The 17,628-nt window shown below is 38.6% G+C and overlaps 1 protein-coding gene across 1 annotated transcript in view; it reads left to right on the forward strand.

The window, feature by feature from the left end:
* LOC123704961 (laminin subunit alpha) overlaps positions 1-17,628 on the forward strand; it is a 35,161-nt gene that overhangs the window by 16,533 nt on the left and 1,000 nt on the right. Inside the window, exons 26-61 of the mRNA XM_045653473.1 lie at positions 29-191; positions 271-433; positions 534-656; positions 744-921; positions 1,021-1,324; positions 1,503-1,731; positions 1,841-1,968; positions 2,119-2,243; positions 2,503-2,676; positions 3,034-3,235; positions 5,673-5,752; positions 5,935-6,043; positions 6,256-6,370; positions 6,454-6,615; positions 6,717-6,936; positions 7,356-7,465; positions 7,547-7,668; positions 7,748-8,021; positions 8,183-8,344; positions 8,471-8,658; positions 8,825-9,021; positions 9,113-9,246; positions 9,408-9,605; positions 9,747-9,895; positions 9,984-10,262; positions 10,439-10,652; positions 12,458-12,781; positions 12,991-13,174; positions 13,389-13,527; positions 13,680-13,912; positions 15,245-15,349; positions 15,581-15,772; positions 15,889-16,061; positions 16,253-16,492; positions 16,730-16,891; positions 17,280-17,511. Of these exons, the coding sequence (XP_045509429.1) occupies positions 29-191; positions 271-433; positions 534-656; positions 744-921; positions 1,021-1,324; positions 1,503-1,731; positions 1,841-1,968; positions 2,119-2,243; positions 2,503-2,676; positions 3,034-3,235; positions 5,673-5,752; positions 5,935-6,043; positions 6,256-6,370; positions 6,454-6,615; positions 6,717-6,936; positions 7,356-7,465; positions 7,547-7,668; positions 7,748-8,021; positions 8,183-8,344; positions 8,471-8,658; positions 8,825-9,021; positions 9,113-9,246; positions 9,408-9,605; positions 9,747-9,895; positions 9,984-10,262; positions 10,439-10,652; positions 12,458-12,781; positions 12,991-13,174; positions 13,389-13,527; positions 13,680-13,912; positions 15,245-15,349; positions 15,581-15,772; positions 15,889-16,061; positions 16,253-16,492; positions 16,730-16,891; positions 17,280-17,511 (6,486 nt within the window). The remainder of the gene's footprint in view (positions 1-28; positions 192-270; positions 434-533; positions 657-743; positions 922-1,020; positions 1,325-1,502; positions 1,732-1,840; positions 1,969-2,118; positions 2,244-2,502; positions 2,677-3,033; positions 3,236-5,672; positions 5,753-5,934; positions 6,044-6,255; positions 6,371-6,453; positions 6,616-6,716; positions 6,937-7,355; positions 7,466-7,546; positions 7,669-7,747; positions 8,022-8,182; positions 8,345-8,470; positions 8,659-8,824; positions 9,022-9,112; positions 9,247-9,407; positions 9,606-9,746; positions 9,896-9,983; positions 10,263-10,438; positions 10,653-12,457; positions 12,782-12,990; positions 13,175-13,388; positions 13,528-13,679; positions 13,913-15,244; positions 15,350-15,580; positions 15,773-15,888; positions 16,062-16,252; positions 16,493-16,729; positions 16,892-17,279; positions 17,512-17,628) is intronic.

The following is a 17,628-nucleotide window of genomic DNA, read 5'->3' on the forward strand; positions in this document are numbered from 1 at the left end:
ACTTATACACCTTGCATCTCGTCACTAGGTCAATGTATCTGCCCAAAGAATGTCGAGGGCGAGAACTGTGACCGCTGCAAACCATACACCTTCAACTTCGACGTACAGCGCGGCTGTGACGACTGTAACTGCAATCCTTTGGGAGTAATTGGTAACCAACTACAGTGCGAGGCCGATAGTGGAAACTGCGCGTAAGTTTGGGCCTAATAAGACACACGAAATGATACCCAAATATCGTCAAATCTTATAAAAATTGATCTATATCCTCAGATGTAAAGAGAACGTGATCGGTCGCGTGTGTGACCACTGCGTTCCCGGACACTACGCGTTCCCTGACTGCTTCCCGTGTACTTGTGATCTGGACGGAACCACTGATGACGTCTGCGACCAGAACACTGCGCAGTGCTACTGCAAGAAATATGTTAGAGGACAGGTATACAGACTACATTTTTTTTATTACAAATTCACTATATCATAATATTATTGTGAACCTTCAAAATTATTATTATTTAATGATCTGTGTTCTTTTCTAGGCTTGCAATACATGTAAAGAAGAATACTTCAATCTACAGTCAGACAACCCCGAAGGTTGTACTAAATGCTATTGCTTTGGAAAAACAACCCGATGCAGCAGCTCTTACATGAGTTGGGCCGAAGTAAGAAAACATTATCTTTAACAGCTTTGATTTGAGATAGTGCTAATATTTTATGATTAGGTACTTAATTTTTTTAATAATTCGCAGATCAACGGCATGTCAGACTGGTACCTCGTGAACGTGGAAGCTAACCGAACCCTCAATATATTCCCGATTACAGTGGCACCAACAGTTCTCAACGATTCCGTTATTGGTGCAGAACTGGTTAGCAATGAGGACGGGACACAGAAAGTGGTCTATTTTGGAGCACCCGATTATTATCTTGGTATTTATAAACTGCTTTGCATAATTCTTACAACTCCAAAATTTTTTTAATGAATGTATTTTTCACAAAACATTAACAATATCTCAATGTTATTGCTAGGTAAACGTCTCACTTCGTATGGTGGATATCTAACATACTCCATCTTCTACACGAGTCGAGAGGACGGGCACGCCATTGCGGCTGCTGATGTCATCATTGGCGGGGCGAACGGCTATATCGTACACAACAGCGTTGAACAACCGCCTTCTCTGGAAAACTGGCTCCATAGCGTCAGGATATCTGAAGAAGAGTTCACTAACATAGACGGTTCAGCGGTCACTAGAGACCAGTTCATGAATGTGTTGGTCAATGTCACAAGTATATACATCAGAGCTACGTACTGGCATGAAGCCATAACCACCAGGTAAGAAATTCATAGATGATTGTTATTAACAATTGTCGTCCTTTGCTGAGAATTTAACAATTCTTTTGTCATCAACTGCTTCCGTTTTATTTAATATCTGTTCTGTTTTTTGATACAATACATAACTTTATTTTATTCATAGTAATTAGTTTATACCTAATTAACAAATATTTCACAGACTTATTGGCGTAACATTGGACTACGGAGTGGAAGAATACGGAGAGGGCAACAGAAGGGCGTCCTCCATAGAAGAGTGTCAGTGTCCTAAAGCGTATCGAGGACTGTCTTGTGAACAATGCGCTGAAGGATACTACCGTCTCAGTACCGGACCTCACGCAGGCTTTTGCGTTCCCTGCCAGTGTCATGGCCACTCAAAGGAATGTGACGTCAATACTGGAATTTGCTTGGTAAGTAAAATGAACAGTAGTTATAATTTTGAACAGCTCGTTAGAATTAATGCAATGTTGCTTATAATAAAAAATAATAATTATTTATAAAAATGTCAAATAAATGCAGGAATGCACGGATAACACAATGGGAGAGCACTGCGAGCAATGTATACCGGGTTATCACGGAGATGCTACGGTTGGAACTCCGCGGGACTGTCTTATTTGCGCCTGCCCAATGCCATATGTTTCAAATAAGTAAGGATCTTTGCATTTTTATCAATACTCCAAATATTTTATTGTTAATTTTGCATGTTCAATAGATATTTACAGCTTGATATTTAAGTCTCTGCAATACTTTATTCATAAAAAAACATATTATATTTCATATCTAATATGTTCCCTTAGCTTCGCAATTGGCTGTGACTTGAGTGAAAATGGATCGCTCATATCCTGTGTATGCAAGCCGGGATATGGTGGTGCTCGCTGCGAATACTGTGCCGCTGGTTACTACGGCGTACCTGAAGATATTGGTAATGATGAATAATTATTACGCCTCAATTATATATAAGTAGTTACGTTAGATAGCACTTTAATCGTTATCACGTTAGTTAGCAATCCTCATAAGCGAAGCGGGTGAGGTACGAGAAGTGCTCTTGCTTTACGAGAAACAAGTGATTTTTGAACTTTAAATTTTTAATTCCAGACTGCGACATAGATAGGATTGTTCTTCGGGTGTATATTTTTTTACCTCAATGAGCTCTTATAAGTAGTTGCAAATTTGCCACACAGGTGACTACTGCAAGCCATGCAACTGCTCCGGCAACATCAACACGGACGACCCCAGCTCGTGTGACAGCATCACGGGCGACTGCCTCAAGTGTGTCAACAATACCGCCGGCGCTGCGTGCAACCTGTGCGCCCCCGGCTTCTTCGGTGACGCTATCTTCTCCAAGAATTGTACTGGTAAGTGTGGCTCTCTCAGCTAAAACATAATATCATTATTAATTGTAAGTCTTTTTTTATTTTCACTTAAAGAGTCAGTAATTTGTGTTTCTTTAAAAATCGTATTTATTTATTTGATTTGATTTAGACAAGCTAAATTACAGCAACTAAATAGTTACGAGAACAATAATCTGAATAGGAATTTAGGGACATAGTAATGAACTAGAAATCTTATATCGAAGGAGAATTCTTAAAGCTTGAGAACTACTCAAAACCTGTGCTCAAAACTATAAACCTGTGATATCCGAATTTTATGATAAATAAAAAAATAAATCGATGTTTAATTGACAAATCAATTCGAGCTCAAATACTTTACAGCTTGCGTGTGCGACGAGTTCGGTATGGAGCGCTGCGACCCCAGCACCGGCACGTGCGTGTGCCGGCGCGGCGTGCAGGGCGAGCACTGCGACCGCTGCGAGCCCGATCACTGGGGCCTGGCCACCGGCCGTGGCTGCGAGCCCTGCGACTGCGCGCTCGCCAGCACGGCTTCGCAGTGTGACGAGGGCACGGGACAGTGCAAGTGAGTTGAGGCTAACGTATATAGTAATGAGTACAAGAGAGTGCCAGTGAGTTGTTGCTTCACATCTATAACAATGAGTACAGGAGTATGCAAGTTGTTTCACATATAATCAGCATAGAAGAGTGCGAGTTGATGCTTCACATAATATACCTAATGATAACAGAAGAGCGCAAGTGAGTACATGCTTTACATATAATCAGTTCAGAAGAGTTCAATTGAGTGGTTACTTCACATATAATCAGCACATAGAAGAGTACAAGTGAGTCGATGCTTCACATAATATATGACGTAGAACAATGCAAATAAACAGGAAGTGATATAAGTTAAATTCACTTTCCAGTGAATTAATAAAAAGAATTAAATATCTTAAATTATTTTAATTAAAAAGTAAAATTACAATATACGTGTTATTATGAGCACGATGCTTCACAATATGTCTTTATTCTAATATTATAATTTAAAGGAATAAAACGTTCTCACGAACGAAAGCACACCGTCAGCGCTTCACATTACATATAGCGTAGGGTTGTCACATAACTCCTCCCCCCGCAGATCCGCAACTATTTTAGGACATTGAGTGAAAATGTTGCGGCAGGATCAACTTCTGGGGCTGATGTTTTCTGTGTTTTCTGAATATTCATTTTCTTTGATTTGTAGCGACGATAGCACAGGAACATTGAAGTGGCCGCTGCGCTCAGTAGCTAAAGATGTAAAGTGGTATTGTCGTATGGTAGATGGAGTGCAGTCCCAAGGTTTTTAGCGTTCTCGTCGGAATATTACTGATACCAATCAGTAATATTCCGACGAGAACGCTAAAAAACTAAAATTAAAATTAAAATTTTTGTAGGTGTATCTTTAATTTCATTATTAATATTTTTGTAATAGTGAGGTCGTCAGTACGTAGAGAGCAGTTTGTAGGTAACGTTGCTATGAAACTGCCTTGGAGATGAAGCTATTCTTTACGCTTGCAGGATAATTTAACCTTTGTGAGATGAGGAAAAATAATGATGTAGTGACTGTCGTCCAATTTCTCCATTGCTGGCTTAGTTAATGTTAGGCAGGTGGATTCACAGTCGCTGGATATCTCTTGCGTGGTGATGAGTTTTGCAATACAGTCGGGTGAACTTCTTGTATGATGATTTAGGGTCGACTTCACATAGAAACCGATTGCTCTTCGATTGAACTTCGGGCATTCAGCCTCTATGTGCACATAAATATCTTTATTGGTTGCTATATAGGGATAGGGAGGTATGATGATATGATTTGTACGATTAAAGTGTGAGGAGTTATAATGGGGAATCTTAATATAATTACTATCCTATTTTTACTAAAGTATGATCCAGTGCGAATTATTCGCGGAGATCTACATTAATAATTTGTTCTGAATCGTAAAAGGAACGTAAAGTAACTAATATAATACTTAATATATCTATCCCTTACATAACATGGTGCGCTCGCGATGTACGCATAAAAGCTAAACTATCCTCTATATTTCTTATTACTAAAAGTAAATCATTAATATTATCGTCTAAGGAGTCTAGGAATTGCGCTAATTCTGTATAGAACCTAAACCATTTATCAATCTACGTTTTACACTGGTTTTAAAGCTTCTAACAAGGACGATGCCTTATCCAATTTTTCGTTTAAATGTTGAACCCTAATTTTATATAGTAATAACTAATAATGTACGGTTATAATAACTAATTGGTCGCATATTTTAATGAATTTTGTTAATACATGGGGGTTACCATCAAAATCTGGGACTACCCTTAAGCATTTAAAAATTTCCGTGTCAAACGACATATTAAAACTATCAATACTTCTAATACTATCAACTAAACTATTTCTCGAGGACTGTTGGGTATTAACAGCCTCGGTACCCCGGGATTTCCTAGGATGGAAAATCGTGAAGGTTTATTCTAAAATTAATATAGGAATATAATATAGGAAAGCAACACAATAAAATAATTCTGTGCAACTCACATTGACATGGTTTCTGTATCGATGGCTGGATACTGCTGATGTTCTGGATACTCGCTTGGGTTTTTAAAAAAACCGGTCGGCCGCGCGGGGCCTCGGAACCGATATTCATTTCGGATATCTTCCCGCGGGCGACCCGAGTATCCTACCGACTGCGCCAGTTAAATTCACTTTCCAGTGAATTAATAAAAAGAATTATATATCTTAAATTATTTTAATTAAAAAGTAAAATTACAATATACGTGTTATTATGAGCACGATGCTTCACAATATGTCTTTATTCTAATATTATAATTTAAAGGAATAAAACGTTCTCACGAACGAAAGCACACCGTCAGCGCTTCACATTACATATAGCGTAGGGTTGTCACATAACTTATATTAACCCTACAAACTCAGGTCGCAAATGTTTGTAAATATCAAATCTTTCATTTATCTTTTTTTTTATTTACTTTAGATGTGCTAAGGGAGTAACAGGAAAGCATTGCGATCAATGTGCAGCTGGTTATTGGAATTACACCAAAGAAGGTTGCGTTCGTAAGTACAGCTTTATTCGCGTATTAATCTATAATCAATAAATATAATTAATATAACGTACAAGAAGTAATTAATCATAATGTCCCCAGTATTTGGTAACAAAAATGTATTAAAAATATTGTCTAAAAATATTATTTTATTATTTATATCGATATAAACGAAACAACAATTGAATGCCTCAGACTGCAACTGCAACACGGGCTACTCGGTGGGCTTCATGTGCAGCGCCACGGGCCAGTGCGAGTGCCTGCCCGGCGTCGTCGGCGAGAAATGCGACCGTTGTCCAGAGAGGTTTTTTACGTTTTTTTTTTTTATGTTATACGATTCTGACATACATTTACACTTTTAAATAACAAAATTTTATCTGCAAACCATCACCGATGTCTTAGACTTTCCATTAAAAAACCCAATCTGTGGTTGTACGATGTTAAAAATTTAAGTTTTTGCTAATGGAATTTGAACAGGTAAAGAATCTTGAATATAAAATATTATTTTGTATTCAGATGGGTGCTCATACCACAAGAAGGATGCTTGGAATGTGACTCTTGTACGGATGCACTCTTGACTTCCGTAGAGGATATGCGAGATTTATTGGCCAATGAAACTATTGAATTTAAGGTAAACTTCAACTCGTATAAAAAATATCATGTGTAAATATAAAATATAAATATACATTAATTTATTAATAACTTCCTTCACAGGACAAAGCGGATTCATTCTTTACAACACAACGCCTTAATTATATTGCGAATCAAACAGAGCAATTAAGACCGAGGCTAGCTGAATTGAAAAATGTTGACGTGGATGAAGTTACGTCTAGAGTTAAAACGTTAGAAACCAGTGCCAAAAACCTCTTACGCTCCGTAAGTATTTTATGGAATATTTACAAAGATACGCTTTCTCTTTAAAACGCTACTCAAAAAACTCAATAAACACACATAACCAAATATATTTTTTTCGTAAGGCGGAATTCGCAGCAACAGACAGCGACAAACAAATAACAAGAGCAGCCGATCTCGCAGCGGATGCTGACAATGTGTTATCTCAAGTGAGGCAACACAGCGACAAGGCCAAGGAGTTGGTGGCGCATGTCGCAGAAATTGCAACCGGCCTCGAGTTGAGTCAGCAACCGAAAGTGGATAGTGCTCTTACTGAAGCGCGCCAAATTAAGGGCGACATTGCGGGTAAGAACCAAAAACTTCTTAACCAAATGATTTTAATCCATAATTTTAAATCTTGATGATTGATTCAAGACATTAGGATAATGGAATAAAGGTTATCCATATACATTTATCCTGCCCCGAAAGTAGATCTGACTAAAAATTGTGTTGTCTCAAGTATTAACAAAATTACTGCATAAAGAGCGCGTATTTTATAGGAACAGAAATAGTTGGAGATGACAATAGAGATGACGGAGTGGTCATCAAATAACAATTTTTGTATGAGCGTCTATAATCTCAGTCTCTCCGTGACATAATGGAAAAATCAAGTTTATAATCCTTTATAACGTATTTAATCGAGTAAAATAGAAAATATACTATTGAACATTTTGATTGCCTTTAATGTTTGTAGAATTCTAACCAGGTTCATATTTTCCCAACAGACAAAGATCTAAAGCCGAAAGAAGAACAAGCGTTAAGTGCTTTCACAAATGCTACTGATCAAATTGAAAGAATGAACGTATTTGTCGAACCAGTGAATGATCAAGTTAAGGTAATTGTTAAAACGATAATTATTAAATTCTTAAAAATATTATATCTTCATTTATTCATAAAAAATATGCATTTTACACAGGAGTTTGCAAAACTTGTCAACGCAACGAATGAGCTGAAAGAAAAGTTGGATGAAATGTTGGAATACACAGATATAGCACAACAAAAGGCATCAGAGGCAGAAAAATTAAATGAGAAAAACAAGTAAGCCTACTTGCATATTCTTTAAATGTATTACAGCCTAGTTTAAACAATGTAAATTTACACATAAAATTTATTTCAGACAATCCAAATTTGGAAATAAAGTGATGTCAGTAACAAAATTGAACAGTGCTGCAATGAAGGATCTCATAGATGCCGCTATTGACATAAACAATGCCACCTATTACAATACAATTGCGAATGGAATTGTTCAGAACTTGACAGCAGTTCTAGAAGATTTGAACAATACCAACGAGATAATGGAGGATAATTTAGAATCAATTGGTGATGAATTGCCCGAACTCGCGAATTTGACTGATGTAGCTTTGAGCCATGCTAGTGGTTTAAGAAAAAGGGTGAGATAATAAGATTTTTGCCTTAATTATAAATGGATCCTCTGGTTTCTCCTCGTTTAGGTTATTGCAACAGTAATTTTTAGAAGAAGTCCAAAACTTATTTTTCTAGTTCTAAATCAGATCCTAAAAGAATAGGACTAAATTAAAAAAAAATATTTCAGGCGGACAACCTTCGCGCTTTAGCGGAGAGAGAAAACAACAACACTCGCACGCAACACGCATACAGTGCCGCTTCGGCTTACTCGTCTATTGTTCAAGAGATCGGAGATGCTAAGAAAGCCGCTGATGATGCAGGAGAAGCTATGGACACTGTTAATAATATTGTAAGTAAATATGACACACATTGCTTATTTTAAAATGTATTATTATCTGATTTTGGTTGAGTATTGTTATTAGTCATGATCACAGCTCCAATTTTTTTTAACGAATTATAATCTTTTTTTTTTCAGAACACTGATTTGAATGACCGAGTGGTGCCAGCGCGCGATCGTTCTCTGACTTTGTCAAAGAGCGCATCAGACGCTCTTCTGATGGTAGAACAAGTTTTGAGACCAAACCTAACACTTGCTGAAAAGAAACTGAAGGATGCTACTGCAACCCTTAACTATGCAGACGATGAAGACCATGCGATACAACTGTGAGCATCAATATAGTTTATTACTTCATTCAGACTAGTGAAAAATATTTTATCTACATCCCTTTTATTTACCCAACGAAAAAATCTGTCTCTCTTAACACAGGTTACATATTATTAATTTATCTACTTAAAACTTTAAACTATAATTAATTATGATTTATTTTAGGGCATTACCCAAAGCGCCGCACACATCTTTAGGAGAGGAAACAGACAAAGCGGACACAGTGGCAGCAACTGTACAATCGACTGTGAACATAATGTCGGCACTTGGCAACGACCTTGCAGCCAGCAAAGAATGGGCGCAAACCTTACCTAAATTAGCTGACGATGCGCAAAAAATGATGTTGAACGGACAAAACCTGGGTAAGCTGTAGTTTATTACAAACAATATATTATATGCAGAGTATTGATGAAATATGATAGTACTATTCTAATATATTAATTGTATTTACAGTAAGCGATATAGGAACAATGAATCCAAATATTGAGTCCACATACCGCACGGTGAAAATGCAACAAGAGAGCTTAGAGGATCGACGCAAAGAGGCTGATGAAAAGTTACAAAAATTGCGAGAATTAATTGAACAGGTAAAAAGTGATGTTGGTGTTGATAAATATAGATTTACAGAAAAATTTTACTTTAAAACTGCCTTGATAATTGGTTGTTATATGAATCATGTAATTTAAATTGATGGTAAGCTATGAACGAAGACAGAGCGCGTTTCGTTACATTTAAACCTTTCTTCCAGGCTCGCACAGTCGCAAACCGCATCCCCGTGGGAGTGACGTTTGACCGCTGGTCCACGCTGCAGCCGCGGCTCCCGGACACCGTGGACGAGATGTCCACCTCCACGCACGTGTCTGCGTACTTCCGCACTAAAGAGAAGAACGGCTTCATCCTCTACCTCGGCAACCCGAAGGACACCATGTTAAGACGTACTAAATCTGTAAGTGTGACATGCGATAAAAGCATTCCAAAAATTTGGATATAAAATAAATAATAAAATTTATTTTGTCTTAGGGATGCAGATGATATAATTTAACTTAATCATAAATTAGTAAAATACTAATTATATGTATATACACAGGATGACTTCATGGTTGTCGGTGTTCAAAATGGATATCCTTACCTTGTCATGGATATTGGAGACAGTGCAGAATCTGGCAGAGAACCCGCTAGAATTGGTAGCGACAAATTTGTTGCTGACAATAGATGGTACCAAGTTATTGTGGACAGGTAAGATTTTTTTTCTTTAGTAATGAATGTTCTTCATGTATTGTAATATATTCTGTGACATATTTAATTATTTTTTCATTAAATTCAGAGTTGGCCGTAATGTGAAACTGTCGATTCGGGAGAGCTTAGACAATGGATCAGATAGCGTGAACGTAAAGGAAGCCGTACTTCCCGGACAACACACAATATTCAATCTCGACCGACAGAAGTCCAAACTATATGTGGGAGGAGTTCCTTCAGACGCAAAATTGCAAGGCGTTAGTTTCCCAGCATTCGAAGGACAAATCGAGGAGCTCATGATTGGTGATACTCCTGTTGGTTTGTGGAACTTCCGCACTGCCGCCAACCTTAAGGGCGCAAGACAAAGGTACATACATATTTTATCTCTTGTGTGCACTTTAAAGTATTTATCTATTCAAAGACGAAATCAGTTCTTTTATGTTAATTTTTTCAATATCTATTCCACTTACATAAGTTTATGAATTGAAGTTGTGATAATTTGAAGTATTCATGTGCAATATGACGAAAATGTACTGTTTTCAGGGACAAGTTAATAACATCCCAGTCCGGACCACAAGAGTATCGCTTCAACGGTAAATCGCATGTGACGATGCCGGGACGCGGTTACCTTGGACCACAGAAGAACCAAGTGTTCTTGTTCTTCAGAACTTATGCTGCGGATGGACTTATCTACCTCGTTGGAGAAAATAAACACTTCTTCTCGCTACAGATGCAAGATGGACGGGTTTACTTGCAGGTATGATTTTTTTTCGTGAATTAAGTATGACGAAACAAGAAGCCCAAGGCCATTTTTAAAAAGAGTGACGTCAGCAATTCTGACGTCACCATCATCAGGGCAGGCGCTCATACTCGAAGTAGAACGCCTGTGGGTATTTTTACTGCCCTTTTATTCCACGTCGTAATTATAGAGAGAGCTCCGAACGCTCCAACGGCCGGCGCGTGAATGTGCTCTGTGCCGCCGGGCGCTCGTATTTAAAAGCAAACCATGACTCACAAGAATTAGTTTGAGAGTGTTGCCACTCTAATTTTTGCAATGAATTTTTATCATTTTTAACAAACATTAATTATTTCGTTAATTTAACCACTTATTTAAAAAGATTTAAGTAAACTTTAGCTAGTTATAATTATTTAGTAGTTTGACGGTAGTCGTTTATTGTCGTTGCGCCGACACGGCCATACTGACAGGCGGTGCGCGCTCTGCACCAGCCTCGTTGTAAAAGTCTGTAACAATGTCAAGTTATAATCTTGGCATGTTTTTTTGTCGGTTCTCGGAGAGTCTCGAAGGTTCTCGTAGATTTCTCGGAGGTTCTCGTAGATTTCTCGGAGGTTGGTTCTCGTAGATTTCTCGGAGGGTCTCGTAGATTCTCGGAGGTTCTCGAAGGTTCTCGTAGATTTTAACTGTTTTATTTAGAAATCAGTTTTTTGTACTCACATTATTTAATCTAAGAAGCTTATCATGTTCTGACTTGAAATAATGACAACTATTCATCCACAAAATACTAAACCAAAGTTACGTCTAACACGGCCATATTGACAATCGTACGTCCTCGTACGCCTTTTCTCGTATTACAACACTACGGTAGTTCATCTCGGGATTTCAAAAACACACTGCCTCGGCCACACTGACCTTACATAACACTAAACACTCCACATGACAGAAGCAGTCCGTTCGCGTATCATGCGACCAACACCTACTCATTTGTGACATAGGCAGATTCTCGAAGGTTCTCGTAGATTTCTCGGAGGTTCTCGTAGATTTATGCTTATCACAAAGAGAGGCGCAGATAGCACGCACAATTCCTTCGATGAACCACACTCCCGTTACAATAATCCACGTAACAAACTTTTACTTTACACAACGCACGAAAAAACACTAACGCCAGTATGCCGTTACAAAACTATGTAAACGTTTAACATTTAAAAAGAGCGAGCTTGAATTCTATCCAACTTCTGATGACGAAACAAGAAGCCCAAGGCCATTTTTAAAAAGAGTGACGTCAGCAATTCTGACGTCACCATCATCAGGGCAGGCGCTCATACTCGAAGTAGAACGCCTGTGGGTATTTTTACTGCCCTTTTATTCCACGTCGTAATTATAGAGAGAGCTCCGAACGCTCCAACGGCCGGCGCGTGAATGTGCTCTGTGCCGCCGGGCGCTCGTATTTAAAAGCAAACCATGACTCACAAGAATTAGTTTGAGAGTGTTGCCACTCTAATTTTTGCAATGAATTTTTATCATTTTTAACAAACATTAATTATTTCGTTAATTTAACCACTTATTTAAAAAGATTTAAGTAAACTTTAGCTAGTTATAATTATTTAGTAGTTTGACGGTAGTCGTTTATTGTCGTTGCGCCGACAAGTATAATACAAACAACTGACAATGAATAATTGAAGTACAAACAAATGACTTAAATAAAATTTTGAATATTTGGTTGACCGAGATAAAGGTACCTGAATCTTTTTGCAATATTAAAAATTCACTAAAACAATTATTTATCGTAAAATGGATTTAACTCATATTTCACTTATTGGTCATAGGTATCACTCGGAAATACTGACGACATGGTCATACTCGGTACCACAAAGACCTACAACGACGGTAAATGGCACAGACTGGATGCTGCAAGATACTTCAGCTCATGTTCCCTAAAAGTAGATAACGAGATATTAAAGATGGCGTCAAGCTCAGAAGTTAAAGAAATACCAGCGCTGGATACAATGAACTTCGGTGGAAATAATAAGGGAATAATACAAGTAACGGACAAGGGCTTCGACGGTTGTATCAGGCAAATCAGCATAGATGGAATCAACATAGATTTAAGTGAAAACGTGGAGTCCGTCGGAATTGCATACGGATGCCAGGTAACTATTTAAAATTCATTATTATAAGTTTATTGTAATGGTATTAATTGTTAAAGTGATTTAAGTAAATTTAACGTCTATATTTTAAATCACGGCACCATGAATAAATTTTGATGTAATTAAAGTATGGTATTATATACATCTATCATCAGAAACTGCATTTTGACGATTGATCTTTTACTGAAACTAGTTACTATGTGTTTACCCAGTTCGCATCATTGGTGTCACTATCCGGCGAGGACAGTTTCCTGCGCTTCGTGGACATAACGACGGAGAACTTGCAGCTCACGCTTAAGTTCAAGACGTCGAGTCCCGACGGCTTGCTCTTCCTCTATTTGAGCAGAATGCAGACCAATACTATGCCTGATAGTATATCCTTGTCACTTATCAAAGGTAATGTTCTTAATTAATTTAACTTACTACTTTCATAGTAAGTGCAAAAGTGGTGTCTCTCGCGAAAGAAATGTATAAAAAGTAAATGTATAGACATGTACAAAATCATTTAATCTGTTTGTCCAATTATTTAAATATTTGATATGTAGCTAGGATGCAATTGATTTCAATTTTAAAATACTACCGTTGTACTAAGCCAATATTACAATTACAGGAAGTCTAGTACTAATGAGTCAACGCGAGCGCCTCGACACAGGCATCAGCACGTACAACGACTCGCAGTGGCACGTCGTCACCGTCACGCACAGCAACAAGGCGCTGCGACTGGTAGTCGACGATTTCGACTATTTCAGGTAATTTTAGACGCTAATAACATTTGTGTGTGTGAATTGTGATCTGTATAGACTGCCTAACGCCATCACTAACTACGCACTACTTGAAGACGTCACAGTATCTCCCCTGCTTCCTAATTCTTCAGCACACATAATACCTATTGAAATTCCAGCACGGACACAGCACCAGCGCCACTTCACATCCTGGACGGCGTGCTGTTCATGGGCGGCGTGCAGCCGGGCTACGTGGTGGGCGGCAAGGTGGGCTCCAAGCAGCCGTTCCGTGGCTGCATAGCGGACGCCACGCTCAACGGCCGCGTGCTCAACCTGCTCGAGCCGTTCACAAACCACAGCGTCACGTTTGGCCGCTGCGGCACCACCACCACCACGGGCGGCGTGCCGCCAGGTAAACGATCTAAATAAAATAAACAAATAAACGTTTATTGCTTCTTCTGTCACATTACATCAGAAGGTGCGATCAAACGACGTAACTGTAATGTAAGACAGTGCATTACATTACAGTTTGTTATAGGTCTTACAAGAAAGCAAAAGACTTCGTCTCAGCTGTTTTCAAGGCGCCTGTAATAATTGTAGAATACAATATAATCCACTCTTTTTATTGTTATACAGGGTGTCTCAAAAGAAAGTTTATATTTTGTGGATGAATAAAAAAAAGTAAGCGGTGTATTGAAAAAATGTTTATTAATTATATGGGAATTTATTTCTTAAAAATAATATCGTCCAAATGCAGTCCATTGCGTTCACGGCACTCATTTAATCGAACATTAAAATTACAGTATTTATGACAGCTCGGCAGGTAGACACAGTGATGGCTGCCATTTCGTGCTGGATATTTTCTTTTAAATCCTCTAGAGAAGTTGGTTTGTTGGCATACACTTTAGATGTAAGATACCCCCACAGGAAATTATCAAGAATAGAAATTAGCGAGGAATTATTGGCCCTTACTTTTTCGAAGACGAAAGGGGGCGTGCAGTTACAGTAAATTCAGAGCGATGGTAGACGAGTTTTTAGTGCCTGCACTGCAAAACTTTCCTGGCTATAACCAGAGAACATCGTTGCAGCAAGACGGAGCTACATCACACACATCCAATATGTCTTTACCTCGAATTCATGAAATTTTCCCGGGAAAATTGATCTCTAGGATAGGTGATATAAATTGGCCTCCACGCAGCCCTGATTTAACTCCCATGGACTTTTTCTTGTGGGGGTATCTTAAATCTAAAGTGTATGCCAAAAAACCAACTTCTCTAGTGCATTTAAAAGAAAATATCCGACACGAAATGGCAGCCATCACTGTGTCTACCTGCCGAGCTGTCATAAATGAGTGCCGTGAACGCAATGGACTGCATTTGGACGATATTATTTTTAAGAAATAAATTCCCGTATTATGCACTTTAATAATTAATAAACATTTTTTCAATACACCGCTTACTTTTTTTTTATTCATCCACAAAATATAAACTTTCTTTTGAGACACCCTGTATAATTTTTTACTTAACTGTGTCCAAATTTCTAAGAAATACCTGGTATACCTGGAAGTCGGTAATAGTTATTGCGCCCTTGTTAAATAGGTACCTTAACAATTATTTTAAGATTGCATTGTCTGTAAGACAATCCCAGTCCTGCTCACATTATGGAATTCTGCTTATTTTTCTATAAAAATTGAGTTAATGAATAAAATGTAAGTTAAATGGTAAATATTTATCAAAATATTCAGACCAATCAGCGTGGCCAGCACCGCACGGGGAGGACGTGCTGCCAACACCAACACTAACTGCTGTGCAGAGTGTACCAGATAAGAGCGGAAGTGTAACAGATAAAGGTACTTGTTGCTCATTTTTCAACCAAGTTCGAAAAAGAGACCAACTCGCGTGAAGGATACCGTAGTATGAAAGTTAAAATGCAATTGCCACTGGGTGAACCGATTTTGATGATTTTATGGTGCCTTCAATTACAATAATTAAAGTGATCCCATATTTTCCCCATATTTGGTCTAGTTCTGACAATTTGTAGAATAATTCCCAATCAATGTTAACACATTTGTTTTAATCAGGTCCTGCATCCGTGCCCGAAGAGAACACGACATCAGCGACGATACCACCAGCACCGCCCACTACAACACGAGCTCCGTTCACAAGTGCACCACCCACCACCAGAAGACCGCAACCAAAACCAGAATTGGGTTGTGCTTTGGCTTACGATCCACAGTACAATATCGGTGACCCACAGGAGGGTTATAGATTCGGTATGTTATATTATCTGCTTTCTTTAGTGACTTAGCTATTTTGTTATGTTATACAATATACAAAGTTATATTATCTTATACTCTATACTTAACAATTCAACGTGTCCGCTGTCCAGGTACTCGCAACGACAGTCGAATTGAGTATGGCAAGTTGCCCGGCAGACAGCTGGAAGGCTTCGACCTCACGATCACGTTCCGCACGTTCGACCGACACGGCGGGCTCATCTTCTACGCGCAATCCGAACGCGTGCCCACCGAGTTCCTCGCGCTCTATATGCGAGACGCTAAGGTAAATGTCTAAATAATAAATGTACCCACACTAATTGAATTTAGTAAAAAATTCTACAAAATTCGCACAGGTAATGATAACCACTATATTTATACAATTTCGTTTTACTAGATACTTATAACTAATTTTGATGTGACTTAAAGAATCACTTTAAAGAGTACATATTAAATGAGCGTAACTACCCATTGCAGCTACACTTCGCGTTCAACTGCGGCAGCGAGAACGCGTACGTGTCGTCCACCCGCACGTATAACGGCACGGACTGGCACACGGTGACGCTGGTGCGCGCCGGCGGACACGGCAAGCTGACCGTGGACGCGGACCACGTGGGCGAAGCGAGCGTCGCCTGCGAAACGCCCCAGCTGCTCACCCCGCCCTACTACTACGGTGGCCTCGCTAATCTTACTACTGATATGGACCGGAACTTGGGGGTTAGTTGGACTGAGTGATGAAAAATGCTCTTCTCAATCGTATTCTCTCTTCTCTTCTAGTAGTATTCATGTAGTTACAAAAATAAATAATTGTTACAGGTGTAACCCATATTTTTGTTTAATTTTAATAGTAGATTATTCACAAATATTGTTCTGTTTATTCTAATTTATATCAGTAAATCCACTAACTAGCAGCCACATTTAATCAACAATTATTAAACTTGATCGCTGTTCCAGAAATTCTACCAGCCGTTCAAAGGTTGTCTGAAAGGCCTCATGATGAACGGTCAGTACGTGACCGACATTCGAGTTCGAGTCAATTCTCTGCGCTGCACTGACAATGTTGAGGATGGTGTCTACTTCGGACCTTCTAACAATGCCCACAGCAATTATTTGAAGGTAATATAGAATACTACTATAATACTTATCATCAAGTCCAAACAATGTGTGTTACAGTAAGATAATTTCATGCATAATAGTACAGCATAAATTTAAAAATTATCAAACTGTTTTGAATATGCTCTCACCTTAGATCATTAAGTAATGATCTAAGGCTCTCACCAGTGCAAAGTTACGTAATTTCTAAGTTACGGAGGCTTAAGATTTAACATATTGAATTTGATATGTTTGGTTGGAATGCCATTCCATCTCTTTATAAATATGAATTTACAAAGAATAGAAAAAAATCGATCACGAGTCGAGTTCGGGACCCGCCTCGTGATTGATTTTTTTCTATTCTTTATAAATTTATGTTTAACATATTTACAAAACACCTGTATTTTTCCAGTTGATGGAGAACTTCAAAGTCGGCTACGAAATCTCTATATCAATGGAGGTGAAGCCCCGCAACTCCACCGGGCTGCTGCTCAGCGTGCACGGCAGGAGGGACTTCATGATCATTGAACTGTTGGAGAACGAAGTCGTGGCTAATGTTGAGAACGGCAAGGGACCGTTCCACGCTAGCTACAAGTTGGGCGACAAGTTCTCTCTATGCGATGGCAACTGGCATAGAATCAATGGTTAGTAGATTTTTTTTCATACATATATGTAGTTACATAGATATAAATAGACTAGCGTTTAAATAGATAGCGTTTTTTAGCCGCAGAGGAGCTCTGAATTTCAATATTGGGCTGCTA

Source organism: Colias croceus, chromosome Z (genome assembly GCF_905220415.1).
Source record: "Colias croceus chromosome Z, ilColCroc2.1".
Classification (NCBI taxonomy): domain Eukaryota; kingdom Metazoa; phylum Arthropoda; class Insecta; order Lepidoptera; family Pieridae; genus Colias; species Colias croceus.